Source organism: Penaeus vannamei, chromosome 2 (assembly GCF_042767895.1).
Source record: "Penaeus vannamei isolate JL-2024 chromosome 2, ASM4276789v1, whole genome shotgun sequence".
In the NCBI taxonomy this organism is placed as follows: Eukaryota; Metazoa; Arthropoda; class Malacostraca; order Decapoda; family Penaeidae; genus Penaeus; species Penaeus vannamei.
The window spans coordinates 21,355,281-21,376,546 of record NC_091550.1 but is presented as its reverse complement, the minus strand read 5'-3'; the positions used below and the strand labels follow the sequence as shown (position 1 = coordinate 21,376,546).

Below are 21,266 nucleotides of genomic sequence, written 5' to 3'. Positions count from 1 at the left end.
TGTGGCATCGAAGCCAAATAAGATTACTTTTCATAGGCATTGCAAATACAATGGAAAGCTCTGCATGCACAAGAACGTATCTTTTTCATGAAAATAAAGGTAATAATTAGTGAATATATAGTGCATTTCAGTTTTTTGCTAGGTTTACAGCTCGAGGACAGGTTCCATCATTAGTGACATCTCAAGGTAAGCACCACTGATGCCACCGGTACATATTTTCCATTTCAGTAACAAACAAAGATAGAAAGGTAAATTGAAACATGCGTTGCAGTTTGGACAGATATAATTGTAAGGCTCTTAAGTGGCGGTCCGCGAGTCGAAGCAAACTACTTCAACTCATGCCCTGTTCGCCACGTTTTGTCAGGTCGAGCGTTCACTTGATTTTGCCCGGGTGAATGCGAAGATATTTTGTGAAAGGCCTATTGGTCTATTTGACGCATTTTTGTCGAATAGTTTGAAAATCAAAATCAAGAAATCTATGCGGCGGCGATTTTTACATGAGGACGCTGATGAGAAATATACTGTCATACTATGTTAGAATTTCTATTAAAAAAAAAAAAAAAAAAAAAAAAAAGAAAAAAAGGCATAAAACAGATATGCAAAATTAATATAAGTACAGGTCTCGTCACGTCGGACTCTCTGCTCCTGCACTAAGGAGCCTTGCTCCCTTCCCCTTTAGTCCATTCAACGGCACGCGGGGGTGTGGGCAGACTGTCATCCGTCGCTGACGCGAGGATCTAGTCACTCAAGGCGCCGAGAGCTCGCCAATCACGCAGTCAAGGAAGGAACCACGCCAAGTGGGTGACTTTCATGCCACCGAATGTCTCTCCGCCAAATTGGCCAACGATATAGTTTCCGACCTATAACCAGCATCTTCGTTGGAACCATAAGAGTATTTTTTGGCCCTCAATCACTTCCACTTAGTGTCCCCTCCCGAGCCAAGGTGAACCCCGCGGGCAGTGCCACAAGGGGGGCCGGTAGTTTGGCTGCTTTCAACTCGGGAGAAAGGTTCCATTATTAGGGTTTGACTTTCCTCGTGTTTGTCATAGGTATTCGAGGAAAGGGTAGGGGAAGTGATTGATGTTCGTTCTTTGCCTCTATTGTCTTATCCTCCGCTATGGTGAAAATAAGGAAGAAACCTCCACGTCCTCCTGTACCTGCAGAGGCTGCAGAGAATCCAACCCCACCACCACCTGCGTTGGACACCGGTGCCTCTACTTCTATGTCTCCTCCTGAGGAGCAGACGGGGATCAAGGATCCTCCAGGCATAAACGACGAAACCTCCACCTCAACCGCCTCATCTCACCAGTCTTCCACCAGCTACATTATCTCCACCAATGAAGACTTTCCTACCTCCATTGAAGCCTTGTTGGCTCTGGAGAAGGACTTTCCCTCACTGAAAGTTTCCTCCAACATCAGCAACAAAGGAGATTACATTCTCAAACCAGTAAATCCAGATTCTCTTCAGATCCTAGACAATACCAAAGTACTTAGCACTGGAAAGACCATCAATCTTTCCCCATACTGCCGTCCACCCAAGAAAACCAAGATGGTCCTCGAGGGTTATCCGCTTGGATTCCCACTTAGTCTTCTTCGAGAACACCCTCTCATCGACTCTGCCTCACACCTTATTGTTCGTCCGTCTAAGGAAGAAACTCGTCAAGTTCTTGTCAATGTTTTGGGTAATCCTCCAACAGAGCTCCAATTGGGTATATTTGGAACCTTCCGACTTAGGGAGTACTACCAGGAACCTATCAGGTGTGGGAAGTGCCAATGCTTCGATCACCACGTTTCGAAATGCAGAAGTAAGGCTAGATGTGGTCTGTTCTGAACCCCATCTCACCGACTTATGCATTACAAAACTGAAAGAAGGTCACCCTACCACTGCCAAGTGTCCCAATTGTGGGGACTCCCATCATGCTTGGAACCCAATATGCCCAGAGAGGCTCCATGTCTTGCCCTCCCTTCTAAAGTAGCTCTCTCATCAGACCAACGGCCTCCTAGGACTTTCACAAGAAAGATTCATACATGGAACACCAGTTCCCCGGCTGACTCTCCCTCTACATCTCGACTTTATTCCTCTGCCATCAAATCCACATGGCCAAGACTACCCCCAACTAAACAGCATCCTTTTCCTTCTCCTGTAATCCTCCCGTCCAGTAAATGCTCCGGTTGCGGCACTGCTAACAACTCCCAAGACATGGAGTTCTTAACCACAATCCTGCAGATGGGCTTCGCCCTTGTTGGGAAGCACGCCAACCGAGAAAACATACAAACGGCTATACAGACCATTCTCACTGTCAAACCTGCAGAAATTGCAGGACCCTCAGACGCGGCACCGGAATCAGCTGCCGACCACCCCAACATCGCGCAAGCTACGCCACCTGAAGATGCTCCTGGTACTTCTTTAGAAAACAGCGATCCATCCAACCATACAAGCCTCACCTTGTCTGTGGTGTCCTCCCATGACACCGAATCCACACTTTCAGAAGGACTCTCACAAAGGAAACGTTTCAGGAGATTATCCTCTGGAAGCGAAAAACTCAAGAAGAGTAGTTGCTCATCTCTTGATGCAGGACCTCAACTGAACCAGCATTCCACCGACAACCAAACCGCAAATGATAAGGTCGAGGATTTTGACCTTAACTTTCCAACCCTCCACCCGATCACTGTTCAATCTTCTAAAGATGGAACTCCACCGGTAATCCACATACCTAACGGACCTCCCCCGAACGATTATGCAAACTCTAACTTCAGTACTGACTCCGACGATGGCCAATAACCCAAATGCAGAAGAAAAGATCAAACTCCTTCAGTGGAATATCCTTGGTTTTCGAGCCAAGTTACCTCTACTCACACTTGCACTCGCCGAACAACGTTACGATGTCGTTCTGCTTCAAGAAACTCTTCTTCAAACCAGCATCACCATCCCGAACTATAAAGGATTCCATCAATTCTACAGCCAAGGTCGTAGCAAGGGACTAACCATTCTAGTCCGGAGAAACATTCATGCCAAGCCTCTCCAGATAACTGCTTCCTGTGGGCAAGAAGTAGAAAGTTTAGCTGTCACTATATCCCTACACAACACCAAATTACAGATTTACAATATATATCGCCCACCCAGACTAGGAGCAACCCTCAAATTAGATCACCTTTTTGCTGCTGTTAGTTGCTCCCCGTCCATAGTAGGTGGAGATTTCAATGCTCACTGTCCGACTTGGAACAATCCGTTGTCCTCTGCCTCACGATTATGCAGGGCCGGATGTTATCTTAACCAGATGCTCCAGACCTTCCCAGCTACCTCTCTTCTCAACAAACACGTGTCCACACACCTCAGAGGGGGTGTACTAGACCTCTCCTTCGTCTCCACGTCATTACTACTTTTAACAACCTGGTCTCTACATCCATACTTAGCCTCTGATCACTTTGCATCCACCATTACTGTTGACCTACCTTGTCTACAGAGGCGCGCTCCTGAACCACGCTGGAACTTCAGGAGAGCTAATTGGCACGAATTTTCTTACTTGATGGAAGAATGGGCGGAAACTCACGTGCCAGCTCATGACTTAGAAGACCAAGAAAAAGAGATTGTTGCCGCCCTCCACCAGGCAGCCAATCAAGCCATCCCCAAAGTATGCACCAGTGTCTTCACTCACAAAAACGGCTGGTTTTACAACGATAGAGTCCGTGAACTTAAGCACCGTCTCATCGTATTGAAGAAAACACTCAAACAGCATTTTTCTCCCTCCCTTCTTGAAACCTTCCGAGCAGCTCACAGGTTGATCTGCAAAGAAATTCAAGAAATCCGCACCAACTCTTGGTTAGAATGGTGTGAATCCCTTAATGCTCACACTTCCCTCCATGACCTATGGACGAAACTTAACAGGGTCTCTGGTAAACATAAAAAAACAGCCTAGTCACCCTCAGCCATTGCAGATTGCAAATGATCTCATCCAATCCTTTCAAGCAAGAAGTAGCAATACACAGTTACCGCGATCCACCCTCAACAGAACCTAGAACCTCTCACGTCGCCGTGAACTCAGTATCCACACTATTGCTCTCCCCTCAGACCTCGATGTCCCATTTACACTATATGAGATCAAGAAAGCCATCAAAACCAGCAAGGATACAGCCCCAGGCATAGATAAGATCTCGTACTCTATGCTCAATCACCTTGGCGATCATGCACTCATGCAGATAACCAACCTCTTTACAGCCTCACTCACCTCAGACCGACTACCGTCCCAATGGAAAGAAGCCAATATTCATCCTATTCCAAAGAACACCACACCTCCCTACTACCGTCCCATATCATTGTTATCATGCCTTAGCAAACCAATGGAACGAGCTTAGCAAGACTCCAACACAAAGTACCCCATCCTGACAAGAATATTTTCGCTTACTGCAAGGGACTTGGAACCAAAGACAACCTCGCCGCCATTCACAGCACCCTTGATGGAAAAGATGGTCTTGCAGTCTTCCTAGACCTAGAGAAGGCCTTCGAACTTGCGAGACGGGAAGTCATTGTTCATATCCTTACCTCAAGAGGTATCTCGGGCAAGATACTCTCCTGGACTAATGACTACCTTCTCCATCGCAAGGCAAGAGTCAGATTCCAGGAGCACTAGTCAGTTTTCAAGGTTTTTGAAAATGGTACCCCCCAAGGAGGGATTTTAAGTCCCTTCTTGTTCAATCTCCTCATAGCAGAACTCCTTGCCATTCAACTCCCTCCGGCCACACACCTTTTCGCCTATGCTGATGACCTCCAACTGATCGCCACTGGCGCCTCTCGATTCCCACATGCTCAGCAAGCTCTTGATCTCATAACCAGTAAATGTCACACCCTAGGACTTAAGTTAAACTCAAACAAGACGAGGGCTCTACAAATCAGACGCTTCATTCCCAACCACCATCTGTACATAGAAACCAATAAGACAGAGTGGGTCACCTCCCACAAATGCCTCGGAATCATTCTCAACACTCAAAATGATTCCTCCTCCCAATTAAAAAACCTTCTGGACAAAACCAAAGCAAGAATCAATGTCTTACGATATCTAACCACAACAAGATTAGGAGCTGGCTTCCATGTCTTAAGATCCTTCTATGTACACGCTATCCGGTCGCTCATAGATTACATCTCCTTTTCCCTACTGTCTCTCACCCCAGCCCAGGTTAATAAACTTGAAACCATCCAAAACAGTTGCATGCGTGTCATCCTCGGGGCCCCTAGGTGGACGCGCCTCGTAAACCTGCGTCTGGAGGCCAAATTAGTTCCCCTACATATAAGAATCCAGCAGATTGTTGCAGGTCATGTCTGCAAGATAGTCTCCAATCACAGACAGTCACCTCTGGGAGATTCTCTAAGACGGATCCTAGACACCCCTCAAGCCCCTCATCGCCGCGTTCTTCCCTGGCATCATGATATCCACCAAAGCGTCACCTCCTTCAACCTCCTTCCTGCTCTATTGTCCCGCGGCATTGATGCACCACACCATGGATATGCAGAACCAAATCCCTGGGAACCACCACTTGCAGCTTTTCTAATTAACAGTCTCCCGAGACCTAAGAAGAATTGCTCTCCAAATGACCTACAGGATCTACGAGAGACTATCTCTTCAATTGAGAATGACAGAGACACGACTGTCATCTACACTGATGGGTCTGTTGATCCAGAATCAGGCAGAGCCGGAGGTGCATTTCTTTGCAATGACTATGTACAGGCATCGAGACTCAGCAATGATTCCTCCATCCTCCAGGCAGAACTGTTCGCCATTCGATCAGCATTGACATATGCACTCTTCTGTACAAAATCTACAGTATGTATTTTCACGGACTCCCTCTCTGCCATTCACACCTTACAGAACCGCGCTCACTTGGACAATGTTTACTTAGCAACATCAACTCTGTTCAAGCTACAACAGCTGACTCAACAAGGCAAGACGGTCCGAATAATGTGGATTCCCAGCCATGTCGGATTAGAAGGCAATGATCGTGTAGACTCTGCAGCCACATCCAGCCTCCACCAAACTCGCATACAGCCGATTAAACCAAGCATCAGCCAAATAAAAAACTGAGCCAAGATTACAGCAAAGCAAATTACACTCATCCAACACCAAGTCTGGGTTCAAATAGGTTCACCTTCGGCGACCTGGTACAAAACTGTCACTGAATATGAAACCATCACCATTCCCCGTTCCATGTCTAGGAAGGATGCTGTTATCATCCACCGGCTACGGCTAGGCTATCCTTGTAACTGGGAGATTGACGAACGAGTGCCAAAAGAGTGCAATTATCGTCAGACTGTGGTGAGCCATCCACTAACACACTACCTACTAGACTGACAGGCACTCTTATCACATTAGACCCCACAATTTCAGGGATGTACCAAACAGAGAAACCTCACAGAGAAGCACTGTAGCAGCAACTTACGCCCGCACCATACTTGACTCAGAGGAATCTTTCAAAACAATCTCTGTGGCACCTCCCCCAAGATAAACTTTAACCAAAGGTAAACTCAATACAAATCAAACTCAGAATAAGATCACTTTAACTAGCACCAATAACCGGGTGGCGAAAGCGGAACCCGGACTACCTAACTCACGGGTAGTGAATGGGGGAAAAAAAAAGTCACTTCGGAGCACAGCTTTGGATGATAAGGCCTATGGCGTCACCGAGCATGAGCTGAGAGCGAGGGGGGCGGGGGGGGGGGGGATAGAGCATGGTAGGGTGGGAAGGAGATAATAGAAAACGGTAGCAAATGAGCAGACACTTAAGTAATTTTATATTCCGGCATATTGAACGATTTGCATGTTGGACAGATTTTACAGGCGATGATTATCAGCGATTGTAGGTCTATTTCGCATTTAGTTTAGTAATGTTCATTCTGCGATGATAATGATGGTAATAATCATCATTATAATAATAATAATAATAATAATAGCAATAGCAATTATAGTAATGATAATAGCAGTAATAATAATGATAACATTAGTAATAATAATGAGAGTAATAGTAATAATATTTATTATTATTATCATATTATCATTGTAATTATTATAATTATCAATATTATTATTATTATCATTATCATTATCATTATCATTATCATTATCATTATCATTATCATTATCATTATCATTATCATTATCATTATCATTATCATTATCATTATCATTATCATTATCATTATCATTATCATTATTATTATTATTATTATTATTATTATTATTATTATTATTATTATTATTATTATTATTACCATTATTATTATTATCATTATTATTATTATCATCATCATTATTATTATCATCATTATTGTAGTTATTATTATTATTGTTATTACTACAATTATTATTATCATCATTATCATAAGTAACATTTTTATTACCGTTACAACATTTACTATTCTGTTATTGTCATTGCAACCATTGTCATTGTTATTTTAATGTTGTTATCATAATTATATTAGTAAAGATGATACTAATACTACTAGTGATAGCCATAATACTAAAAATGATGATAATGATAATAATAATAATGATGGTAATAATAATGATGATAATAATAATGATGGTAATAATAATGATAATAATAATAATAATATTATCAATAATGATAATAATAATATTACCAATAATAATGATAATAATATTACCAATAATAATGATAATAATAAAATCAATAATAGTGACAATGACAATGACAATAATAATAACAATAACAATAACAATAACAATAATAATAATAATAATAATACTTATATAGACCTTGATAGTGGCAAAGCAATCATTTTTCTTAAACCTTACTTGAATATTTTCATCTAAAGACATGTCCACACAATTGGATATATCCGGAGGGTTGTGTCCTCACCTGCCAAATTCTGTTGGGCATATTCATGACTGTTGCCCACTCATTTGAGATGATGAGTAGCCAGAGACAACGATTAATAATAGCCAGTTCTGCGCCTTCTTTCTCTCACACTCACACTCACACATATATTACTCCCGCCTGTCGAGCATGCGTGACTGTGTCCGTGGCTTAACATTTGGGCATAATACTTTCTTATTTTTCATTCCACAATGTCAGTAACAATGTGATATGCCATATAGGTTGGAAACTAGGATGATTGTTTGCACATCAAAATACATATGAATTTTTGATTGTTCTCGGTAACACTTCTCATGAGATCTGAGGAAAACCAAAAACAAGATCTGTTGGTATATTTTGTCTACGAAACATACATTCATATTTGTTGATTTGTGAAGTCCTTGTTTACCTTCATGAAATATGCAAGTAGAAATGCCATATAATGTTTTTCATCTATCTATGCAATCGTTGGTGCAATCGTTGCTAACTGCAACATGTTAGATTTCTTAATCTGATTCATGAAACTCTAATTTTGTTGCATTTAATATTCCCAATCTCTGATAATCACCGTTTCTGTAAAAAAATGAAACCATTCTTCACTGAAGTTCACTCTTTTTCCCCTCGGTTCCTTCATACAGATGATAATACCCTTTAATCTAATTTATTTTCATATACCAAGCTGATACGTGCATTCAACTTGTACATTCTGCTCAGTGTAAATGTGTTGCTGATTATTGATACTTTAAAAGGAAAAAATGAAAAGAAAAACATACTTTACTTCATTATATTTCATAGGCACAGTACACTCATTCTGAATTAAAGTCAAGGATTTCATAATGGAATCATTTCTCAAAAAATTATTTCAATATGTATCTTGCTTAAAATTTTCAGGATTCTAAGATATTTGTAGAACTAGTCCAGTTTTTTTATAGCAAGCAAATCTTTAGTATGCAAGAAATTACAGTTTAGTCAACTTAACTTACAAATATTTGATAGTATTTATCTTTCTTAGCACTCAAGTTAAAATAAAATTTCTAATTACTTTAGCCATCTTAATAATGTTGTTTTTTTTTTTATTTGTTTCATAGTCACCTAATAAACTACTCTTTAGTAATTCAAGTACAACTCCTCTTACACACTTTGTCCTTTATGAAACTGCATATGCATTATTACAAGTGAAAATCTTGTTAAACCACACTTTCCATACAAGAAAATAGTTACTACCAACAATGCACTATGTTCCTAACAATATTTTACTTTCCAGTAAAAGAACTTTTTGCGAATTGTCATACGATACAAAATTGATAACTAACTAAAAGTATCAACTAAATACGTGATGGAGGAAAAATGTTAAGTCGGAAATACTGGTGATGTTATTTTAATTTTTATGCACATGCTTTGTACATTAAAACTTTCCTGTTATCTATTTGTTGACGAAGGCCACATCTGTCACTACTGTATCATCAAACAGATGATACACAAAGACAAACAAAATGATGAGCAAATCTTTTCCAAGAAACAATCGCTTTTGTCTAACTGAAATATTTTCAATGAAAATTCAATGAAAACAGGGTTATTAACTTTTTTTTTTCCACAGATCCTCTCCAATTATAAGTTGCTTCAACAGGAGAAAAAAAAATTACATTTATTGTGTGATTTATTGAATATATGAACAAAAGAAATCACTGATTGTTTCTCCCAGTACAATGAAAGGAAATATCTTATAATACAAAATCATAATGGTGACTCGTGAAGAACTACAAGTGCCACTGTAAACTGCACATCTACATATCTGAATAAAATGGTAGAATCACATGTGATAAAATGAAAGAATAACATACTGGGAATCTACAAAGATTCAAAAAACATACATGGAATGAAGATCAACTTTGTTTTTTTCTTTTTTGTCATCTTTTTTTTTACATTTTATTGTTTTCCACTTTTTTTTTTAATACTTTTTTTTTTGGAGATTTATATTTATACATGTCCTACTAGTAGCAAACAGCAGAGGTTATGGTGGAGTTTGTTGGAAAGAGCTTGATATAGGATCAGATCGTAGGATGCCATTTTGATCACTGATGCCATCAGCAAAGTCAAGCCGTGGATCAATAATGCTCATTTTCTTTATCAAATTTAGGAATGCTAAAATAAGCCTTATTGAACTACTATTTAGGGCATACTTTTTGCACATCATAAGAATATGCCGAATGAAATTACAAATGAAACCTCAAACACAAGCACAGGAGAGAACATCTTTGGTCCACAGTTTCCTTATTATATAAAATCACTCAAAGAAAGAAAATATATATATGTTCAAACTATAGAATATCTGCCCAATACAAGTTACATGTTGCTCCAGTCTTTATGGTGAAGTAACAGGAAGCCGTACGTCAATACAGCAATTCGGTGAGTTACTCGTAAGTGGTGCAGCAGTAAGGCACTTACTCTCTGCCCTCTACCTGCCACGAAGCAATTTCCAACCCACTCCACAACAACAAGACTCAGCTTGGGGAAACCAGACAATTCTTGGGTTAAAAAGACTGTACATTGTTCTTCCCTCTAATTCAATCATCACTTCTGACATTTCTGAAAATCAAAACCTGTGAAATACAAAACTTGCAGATATTATTCATTCATAAATAGGGGAAAGAACAATCTGCAATCTATCAAAACCCAACCACAATACAGAAACATTGACCTGTGACAATACTACTCGATCTCATAGAGCATGTAGAAGTGATCACTGTTGGCGGGTGCCATCGGATGGCCAGGTGGAATGGCCTCAAACCCGAGGAACATGAAGGTGCGGATGAGCATAGCTGTAAACCAAATTTAATTTTAATATCAAATTCATGTACGAGTGAGAGCTATCCTAACATCCAGTTATTACTTAATCATAAATACCATTAAACAAAACATGAAAAAATCTTTGCATCTTATATAACACTTATCACAATGCTATTCTAAAATGTAGCTTTAGTAAGAGCAATATTAAAGGAGAGTTGAAGTACCATTTGCAATCTTGCTTTTATCAGTTTGTTTACATAGCTCATAGAAATACTTAAAATAAAACTTAGCAAGTTGAAAAATAAACATTAACACTGACATTCCTTCAGATATTCACTAACCTCGATCACTGCGATCCTTCTTGAAGCAGATTAGCACATGAGAGCAGCCAAGGACTTCCTCAGCATACTCCAGCAGTGACACAAACGCCTCCTTGCTGCCCTCTGGTAAGTGCACAATTGACAAGTAGAGGCGACGGCCAACTACAACAGTTTCCCACACAACCGTTGTCTGCTCCGCCAGTTGGAATTCAAAGCTCAGATGGGCACACCCACTCTGAGCCGCAGACACTACTTCAGTACCCTGAAAGTCAATAATTCAAATTATATTTACCATAACTGAATTATATAGCAAATCAACACATTTCAAATGGTCAAGCTAATTACTGAGAACCCAGGTCAAAAGTCTGGCCAAAGCAACACATGCATCTCTCATCAAAACAAAAAAACAAAATAGATATGGCCGCACTGAATAATTCAAGATGATTCACCACTTCAAAAGTTTGCATCATCTATAACATCACAAAGAGAAGACTTCCTTACCGACACAGGTTTGGACCGCGTGCCGGCCACAGGGGGCTCTGATGGTTTCCCCACGCCGCTGCCCTCTGCACTAGTAGACATGTAGGCGGCATGGGGGGCATCAAACCCACCACCGCGGCCCTGCACCCAGGTGGACTGAGAAGTGGCGCATGCCTCCCATCATACTACTACACTCCGTGCTGAAAGAGAAAGGTAATTTTAGAGATTTTGGTTTAATTGAGCAAAGATGAACAAATAGGGAGATGGAAAAGTGAAAAAAATATATTGTTAACAACTGATTCTGCACATATATATTGGCTATCTAATGCTATGGCTATCTTTCCAAACATTTAATCCCTATCACTGCAATCAGCTGATTTTTTTCTTATCAATTTATTTTCAACCGCAGTCAAATATCTGAAAAATTCATATATTACAAACAGGATTTTTTCCTGCTTAACTAATAGTATTTTGTTGTAGATAATGTACATACTCTATATAACTCCTGAAGACTGAAGAGTTTGACATGGTACTTGGGTATATCCCAATGGCCGGCACTAGATCACTACACAAATCATGATTTCAACATTCTTCCCTAGCATGAAGGGGATATCTCCTTGATGCCAGGTGAAAATGTTAAGATCACTATGACCTGTTTAAAGGGTAACCAGTGTTTGGGGATATAAATCCTCATGCCAGAAAATGAACTAAGAAAATTTAAAGAGCCAGAAAATGAACCAAGCATCTTTGGACTTTGAAAAGTTTTATGTCACAAGCCACATTGCTCACAAAGACAAGAGCAAAGCCTCTTTTCAAAGTGCTTTTATTTGGTGCATAGAGACTTAACCAAATAGATGCCTCATCAAACCTTGGACCATAATGTGGCCTAAAAACTATTCCCTTTGAGACCATCCTAGTCCCACTCCTTTGTAGATTCCCCTCGGTATGAAGATCCCTTCAGTTTGAATGGACAGTATAATAAAATTTAAATCAACTTTTATATTAACCAATTTTGGGATCTTACAATACTGCTATAACTGATATATACACGCTTTATACCTGTACAGTGCAACAACTTTTTAATTTTTACTTCAAGGGCCCCAAGTCATGAAAATATCTAAGAAAAAATATCAAACAACCATGAATAGGCACACTGACCTCCTTGTTCAGAATTTATTCATTGTGTATGCATATTTCGAGAAACTAGAAAAGGAAAATGGTGTAATCATGGTAATTGTCCAAGTTAACTTGTAAGTGGGGCAGCATATGAAAACGTGAGGGTGAACTGTACAGATTCACAGCTTTGTTCAGCCATTTCACTGACTCCAGATATACTACTATACAATATATTCATCCATTACATCCATTGTATACTATGCCAAATTTCAAATTATTTTGCACTAACATTGAGAATTGCAATATAAATAGTGATACACGATACTTTTTGGTGTGTTAAATATGTTACTAAATCCACACACTGTAAAATATTTTTTCACTATGATTTAAGTTACATTACCTTAAGAAATAGACAAACCTTGCTAACCATGATTTATTATAACTATGAAAAAAGTAAATGGCCTCAAAACAAGTTACAGCAAAGCTCAACCAATAATGATATGAAAAAATTCCAATAATAATAATAATAATTATAATAATAATAATAATAATAATAATAATAATAATAATAATAATAATAATAATAATAAAGCAAGAACAACACACTCCCATTCTCAACAGATCGACCATACAAATGTGACCTAGAAAGCCATTCGTACCCAGACCATCCCGCTAGATTTCGCCCCTCGACCGACGCGCGGCCACTCGCACGCATCAGCGTCGCGGGTGCCGGGAGCGAGAACTACAAGCGGTACCTTCCGTGCGCGGTTGACAGAAAGAAGGAAACGTAACGCAAGAATGTGGTTCATCTAGACACCCTAATCCATCAAAGAAATGTGGTTTAAATCATATTCCTTGATTTGTATTGGGATGAGACGAAGTAAATGCGCTTTCATAACAGGTTACAGTTATTACCTCCCTCATTTCTCAGTATCACCGACCTCACCTGCCCTTCGGGGTAGTGGAGAAGACCTCAAGGAAAACCATCTTGTAATCACAGAGCATGGCGATGTATCCCTCTGACGTGGATCTCGAAGCGGAACTGTAGGCTCGCGCAGTCTAATACAGAGTATCTTGAAAACCCAAGTCACAAGGCACAACAATCCTTTTTACTGTTCTGTTTACTTTGTAGCGTTCAGCGAAAACAACGAATAAAAGTGTGTTTGTAAATCTTATCTATTTTTATCACGTCGATAATTGTACTTTCTTCTTGTGGATCAGCGTCTCTTTAATAGTCTTAAAATTGAACGATGAGCGATCACAGCATTGGGAATTTGTACTGCACTATTTTTAAGGCAAGTGTCTTGGCTTGGCGTTACATCACAGTCTTGTACCAAAGCGATCTTTGCTAGTTCACTTGTAACCAGTTCAGTGAAACATGTCTGTATGAACTTCACATTAGTCTCACTTCTAAAGCTTGACCTTCAAATAATCACATTTTCTATAGGCGTTTACTATATCACGACTGTAAGAGAAAACATTTGATACATTCAGCTTCACAATTATTCTCTGCGTGTCACTAAATTCTTTGGCAATCGTAACTCTTTTCCGGTTCTCTGCTGTTCTTGGATACGTAGTGAACTTGCTGTTTTTTACGTCTAACATTTATCAAATATCCATCTAATATAAATAATCTAAACAATCATTTACCAACCTACCTAACTAGACCTACCTATCGATCTATTTCTGTGTATTAAAATCTCTCTCAATATCTATGTCTATCCATCTATTGTCTACCTACCTACCTACCTACCTACCTACCTACCTACCTACCTACCTACCGAGAGAGAGAGAGAGAGAGAGAGAGAGAGAGAGAGAGAGAGAGAGAGAGAGAGAGAGAGAGAGAGAGAGAGAGAGAGAGAGAGAGAGAGAGAGAGAGGGGGGGGGGGATACTATCAAATATTCATCGATCAATTGTTTCAATCTTAGTTCCATCCCTTTTTTCCCCACAAAGCGTCCTGGCTGTGAGGCTGCACTTGCATGTCCATCTCTTGGGCAATACATTTCCTTATCACTTACTAAGTTTCAATCACAGGGGCTGGCTATGTGCGTCAAATTAGGAATGATGCTCTTGGCTCCATAAACTCCGGAAGATATCTACATTAGCATTAATAGTTCTGTTTGATATAAAATGACACAGCAAATCCAGCTTCTAAACAGCAGAGAACAGTTCCATGAATATGAAAACCCGACGTCTCCTTGCGTGACCTCTCACCGCCGAGTGTTGACGGCGGCCTCTATCAAGATACTGCCACGCACATCTCGCGCCGAACTGGAGTCCAGTTTTTGTCCAGATAATTAAAACGTGTCTATTTTCACTCATATTATGCCGCTCATTTATTTGGCTTCAAGTTTAAGCCCATCTATGACGGGGGACGCAAAAGGTTTCTCTCGGGCACACGGGCGGCCGCGGCGGCGAGGCGCAAAACTACCTTCTTGGTGCCATATGGCAAGGCAACACTTCCAACTGCAGATGCGACGGGAAGACTGACACACGCAAAAGGCGCGGCCTCACACGACAACGGCCACGCTCTTAGTGGTCGCTCGGGCTCGATGGATCGGTCCTCGCGCCACCTGCGTCTTCGCCAACACTAGCTCTAATCCTTGGCAGAGTCCCACCGCCACTCAGCCAAGCTCCATTCTTTCTTTCCTCTCTCCAACACAAGAACAAAAAACAATAACAAAAACACGAACACGCATATACACTCTTCCATTCTCTCCCTGCCTGTCTCGTTATGAGGTTTCAACTTCGATAAGACCGCCAGCGGTAATGGAGGATATGATATAACCAAGCTCATGCCAAATCTTTGACAGCCTTTGATAGCATAATCAACACTCGCATGCCCCCTTTCCACTGTCCCAGCTCTCTACTTTTAGCTGGCTATATTTGTGCTCGGCAACAAACTGCCCAACACACAACACTGTCATTTCGCTGGCCCTTGTCCCTCCCTTGGCCTATGCAAAACGTCAATGTCGCTCGCATGATATTTAGTCCCATTAAACAGCGGCCTACGTGGTCCCTTTACCCCTCCCCTTCTCCCCCCAGTCCCACTCCCGCTCCCGCTCTAAAATAGCTATCATCTGATTCGACAGAGTGACGTAACTTGCCAAACGGCGATGGGCGCTGTGGGCACAGTTAATTTCGCAACGGCGCTCGACACGAGACGCCTGATAGTACGAGTATGTTTTGGGTACTGCAGCCTCCACAGCCTACACGCGGCAACAAGCGCACGTGAGCCGTCTGTCTCTTTCTCTTCCCCCCCACCCCCCACCCCCCACCATCCATGCTAAATAGGGTATGTATATGTCGGAAGGAACAGGTTTTCAGCATACTATATAATTGGCCGTTCAAACGGAGCAGCAGCAATCCTCTGACATAAGCATCCAAAGAGGCTAATAACAATAATAACAAAAAACGATTCAACAAACTTTCCACAAAGGAAGAACAGAAATTAATAAGCCACAAAACAACATACCATTCACAACAAATGTAAATATGACGCAAATACCAAAACTGAAATGAGAAAGCGAACAAGAGAAAAGAAAAAATAGAGAAAAGAAAATACCAAGGTCCGTAGCCGCCGCCTCATCTACGTCCACCTCCACCTCCACCTCCTCCTCCGTCCGAAATGCAGAGCGTTGCCCTCAAACCGTTCGGCCAATCTGTCACCGCCGCTCTCGACTTAGGAGGTGGCCTGATCTTTGTGGAACTCGGGATATAAATACGCAGCTGGTTGGGGAATAAGAGGAAGACGAATCCCCGCTGTCTCGGCCGCCCTTCACGTGTCACCCAAGGGGGAAGAGGGGAAGAAGGGAGTGGGGAAGAGGGGAAGGGGATGAATGGGAGAGGGAGGAAACAGAGGGTGAATGGGAGGGGAAGAGGGAAAGGGTGAACGGGAAGGGCGAGTGGGTAGGAAGCGGGAAAGGGGAAGGGTGAGTGGGAGGGAAGGGGGGTAGGGGAAAGGGAAGGGTAAGTGCGATTGGGAATAGGAAGGGGATTAAATATGAGACGGGGGAATGAGAGAGAGAAGGGTTAAAGGGGAGGTGGAAGGGTTACAGGGGAAGAGGAAGGAAGAGAGGAGTACGGAAGACGGAGGAAGAGGAGGAGGAAAAAGAGGAAGAGGAGGAGGAGGAGAAAAGACGGAGATGGCGAAGGGGGAAGGGATAGAGGATACAAGCGAAGAAGGGGGTAGACGGGTAGGAATGGCAGGGTTAGATGGAAAGGGGGAGGGGGTGCGAGGGGCAAGGAGAGGGCCCCCTCAATCGATACCACATCGATCCTCTGCCTCGGCTTTTGACTGCATCCATTACAGCTCCCCTCATGGCCACCTGGGAAGACGATCGCCAGCTGGAGAGGCACAGAGGTCCCGTCGGTGGGGTGGGGGGCAGGGGCGGGGTGGGAGGGGGTGAATGAGGGATACAGGCTATTGGGTTCCCTACTCGAGCTCCCAGATGCTTCAACGGGGATTCTGCATATAAAGAAATTCCTAGTACACTATAAGAGCCATGTCAACATGGGATCCACGACATGCGCAATCACACTTGCGATTACACACGTGACTCATTCTGGTCTGCGCGAGGGTGTTGATTACTCCGTGTTTACAAAACCTGCAGCCCAAGGAGCGCCTGCAGACGAGACTTGCCGCTTCCGCCCCCCACTTTGTTACACACATACATACATACAGTGAATGAGTGAATGAATGAGTGAGTGAGTGAGTGAGTGAGTGAGTGAGTGAGTGAGTGAGTGAGAGTGAGTGAGTGAGTGAGAGTGAGAGTGAGTGAGTGAGTGAGTGAGTGAGAGAGTGAGTGAGTGAGTGAGAGAGTGAGTGAGTGAGTGAGTGAGAGAGTGAGAGAGAGAGAGAAGCTCCATTCACAGCCGTTCTCCCGTCGCCGCTTCCATCCAAAACGCAGTAGCCCGCAGAGCGAGGACGCGCGTGTGCCTTTGGGAGAGTGGAGGTCACCGACGCGATAATGAGAGCGAGCGTTCTCGTAGTGATAGTCGGGGTTTAGCGGGCGAAGGTCATAGGCAACAGCAGTCGATGCCTTCTGACCCAACGCTTGTCATTCATGGTCGGGCAGACTACGTCACTTGTCCATTTTGTTTTTCCAACCTCATTACTTTTATTCGTCCCTTTGCTGTAGCGGATGTGACCTTTTCGCTGCAAGGATTATGATAATTGCGTTAAGATGCCGGCACCGTTGGCCTAGTTTATAATGCCCCTATTTCGTGCTTCCTCAGTTAATAAGAAAAGTCCCCTCCCGCAAAAAAGCAAGACAAAAGAAAGTTAGCTTCCTAACTAAAGGGCAGCTTGCGAATATAGGCAACCTGTTCCCAGCCGCAACAGCACGCGAATCTGAGCAGACGTTCCCCTTGTATGGGCGCCCTTTTACAACCTCTAAACAAACACACTGTTGTAGCAATTGGTACGTGCGTCAACGTCCCCGGCCTCTTTCAGCGGCCAACAACACGGCAGAAACGGCCACATTCAGCTCATCTTCAGATCACACACTCAGCTCGAGTCACCCACAACACATTTCACGCTTGATGAAGCTGTTGAGAGGCTCTCCCGACAGGATCCCAATCTGCCCCTCGCTCGCTCATGACCCAGCGCGGAACATGACCCAGCCTAAGGACAAGCTTCTGACGCCTGTGCGAACTCCTTGACCCTCGCCAGAAGAGAAAGAGCTATTTTCTCTCTTGGCCGCCTCCCCTTGTCAACTGGCTCACTTCGGCGTGTAAATATCAGCCATCACATGTTGGGCCACGCCATCGCGAGCGCCCCAACAAGCCTTAGAAACGGAGCCGTTACACAAGGAAAATAATATAGGCACACCTGAGACCCCGCGTGCCATTCCCCTCGGCCCCGGTGGTCAACAGCCAAAACTTCCGGCGTGCCCGACTGCGCCATCGAGGTCAACGAGGACTCCCCCCTCCTCCTAAGACCCACCCCTCTCCCACTTCAACACTCACAGATTTACACAATCCCGAGATACCTCTCCGGGGCCTACTGCCCCAACCGCGCACTTGGCACTCTCTCCTTGGGGCACCTCCTCCGCCTGAGGGAGGGGGGGAGGAGGGGAGGGGGTCGTCGCCACGCAGGGTAGTAACACCACCCTTTGCCATCATATCGCACCATCAAAGCTTAGAATAGAAACATTGAGACAAATCCTTTCTCTTCCCCAGCCACCTGCATATACACACTTGTTTATACCAACAAACACTGGAATCATTTCCGATATATTTCGTAACGTCCGCGAACAAAACAAATGCGTATATGTGCGTGTGTGGGGGGAGGGAGTTTGTGTATGTGTATGTGCGTATGTACTTTGTGAATGTGAATGGCTAAGTATGTGCGCGCGCGTCCGAGTGCGTGCGTGTGTGTCCGAGTGCGTGCGCGCGTGTCCGAGTGCGTGGGCGCGTGTACGAGTGCGTGGGCGCGTGTACGAGTGCGTGCGCGTGTGTACGAGTGCGTGCGCGCGTGTACGAGTGCGTGCGCGCGTGTACGAGTGCGTGCGCGCGTGTACGAGTGCGTGCGCGCGTGTAGGAGCGCGTGCGCGCGTGTACGAGTGCGTGTGCGCGTGTACGAGTGCGTGTGCGCGTGTACGAGTGCGTGTGCGCGTGTACGAGTGCGTGTGCGCGTGTACGAGTGCGTGGGCGCGTGTACGAGTGCGTGGGCGCGTGTACGAGTGCGTGGGCGCGTGTACGAGTGTGCGCGCGCGTGTACGAGTGTGCGCGCGCGTGTACGAGTGTGTGCGCGCGTGTACGAGTGTGTGTGTGTGTGTGTACGAGTGCGTGTGTCCAACCGTGCGTGCGTAGTATATCAGTAATGCCCACCCCTCTAACACCTACACCCAAGAAGCTTAATCAAACCATCCCTACCCAATATCTGATGGGAAAAAAACTAATTAATAATCAAAATCGAAGCCGCTTCACCTGCACGGCATTTTGGTTGCCATGACGACCAAGGCTCAGAAACCCAACCAATGCGCTTCTATAGCACGGACCTCGCATGCACACGCAGGAAAAGGCATCAGTGGAAACGAAATTGGAGGATCTTTCCTTTATAAAAACATCTTCCTTTACTTACAATTTGCCTTTAATATATATATATATATATATATATATATATATATATATATATATATATATATATATATTTTTTTTTTTTTTTTTTTTTTTTTGGGGGGGGGGGGGATTTAAGAGCTCTTCTACCGTAAATCACATTCAGCGGGGGGGGGGGGGGGAGGGAGGGAGGGAGGGAGGGAGAGAGGGAGAGGAGGGAGAGAGAGGGAGGGAGAGGGAGAGAGAGAGAGAGAGAGAGAGAGAGAGAGAGAGAGAGAGAGAGAGAGAGAGAGAGAGAGAGAGAGAGAGAGAGAGAGAGAGAGAGAGAGAAAGGGGGGAGAGAGAGAAAAGGGGGGGGAGAGAGAGAGAGAGAGAGAGGGGGGAGAAGAGAGAGAGGGGGAGGAAGAGAGAGAGGGGGAGGAAGAGAGAGAGGGGGGGAGGAAGAGAGAGAGGGGGGGGGAGGAAGAGAGAGAGGGGGGGAGGAAGAGGAGAGAGGGGGGGGAGGGAAGAGAGAGAGGGGGGGGAGGAAGAGAGAGAGGGGGGGAGAAGAGAGAGAGGAGAGAGAGAGGGGGAGGAAGAGAGAGAGGGGGGGGAGAAGAGAGAGAGGGGGGGAGGAAGAGAGAGGGGGGGAGGAAGAGAGAGGGGGGGAGGAAGAGAGAGAGAGGGGGGAGGAAGAGAGAGAGGGGGGGGGGAAGAGAGAGAGGGGTGGGGAAGAGAGAGAGGGGGAGGGAGAGAGAGAGGGGGGGGAAGAGAGAGAGGGGGGGGAGGAAGAGAGAGAGAGGCGGGGGAGGAAGAGAGAGAGAGAAGAGGGAAGGGAGAGAGAGGCGGGGGAGGAAGAGAGAGAGAGGGTGGGAGGAAGAGAGAGAGAGGGAGGAGGAAGAGAGTGAGAGGGGGCGGGAAGGGGGGGGAGGAAGAGAGGGGCGGGGGGTGGGGAAGAGAGAGGGTGCGGTGGGGGGGAAGAGCGAGAGGGGCGGGGGGAAGAGAGAGGGCGGGGGGGAGAGAGGGGGAAGAGAGAGAGAGGGGGGGAGAGAGAGAGGGGGCGGGGTAAAGGGGGTAGGAAAGGAAAGAGGGAGAGATGGAGATAGATATAGAGTTGTTTTGATTTCGGTCTTATTAACCTATTTCCCTTTTCAGAGGCCCTCTACAACAAACAGCTCGCTGGTTCCATGACAAGAAAGAAAGAAAGAAAGAAAGAAAGAAAAAAAAAAATCCCCCCAAGAAAGTTCACAATTCTCTGCTGATTTTTTTTTTTTTTTTACTTTTTGTATATTTGCTTGGCTTTCTCTAGACACGTCACCACCAAAAAGTAATATCTTTCAATCAACAAGATTTCTATCAAGTATTAAAATCTCAATCTCAATCTCTCTCTCTCTCCTTGCATTTATCCACCGCTTAAATTTTCTTTTAAATTCTTGGCGTTATTGCTACTGATCGGGAGAAATTATCTTATTGTAAAATTTGAAAGGTTCCTTACTTGCCTTTCGTCTTTAAGTCCTTCTTAAATCATAAGACAGCTAATTTCTAAAAGCCTGATCAAATAGGTCTTTCTAAAAGTCTGGGTCGTATTCATTTTTTTTTTTTATATATAATAAACATATAAACCATAAAATTAATTTTGATTTTCGCCGGTCAAA

General features: G+C 43.6%; 1 protein-coding gene across 5 annotated transcripts in view; it reads right to left on the bottom strand.

Moving 5' to 3' along the window:
- Positions 1–8,636: 8,636 nt before the first annotated feature.
- Positions 8,637–21,266, bottom strand: part of Oda (Ornithine decarboxylase antizyme) — a 25,275-nt gene continuing 12,645 nt past the window's right edge. For 4 of the 5 annotated variants that reach the window (XM_027351353.2, XM_027351354.2, XM_027351357.2 and 1 more), the window contains 3 exons: positions 11,475–11,653; positions 10,995–11,235; positions 8,637–10,685 (listed from right to left, as the gene is read on the bottom strand). In XM_027351353.2, coding sequence (XP_027207154.1) covers positions 10,576–10,685; positions 10,995–11,235; positions 11,475–11,555 — 432 coding nt within the window. In that variant the 5' untranslated portion in view covers positions 11,556–11,653 and the 3' untranslated portion in view covers positions 8,637–10,575. Of the gene's footprint in view, positions 10,686–10,994; positions 11,236–11,474; positions 11,654–13,515; positions 14,035–15,001; positions 15,158–21,266 lie in introns of those variants that run through there. The other variant, XM_027351355.2, reaches the window with a different exon arrangement.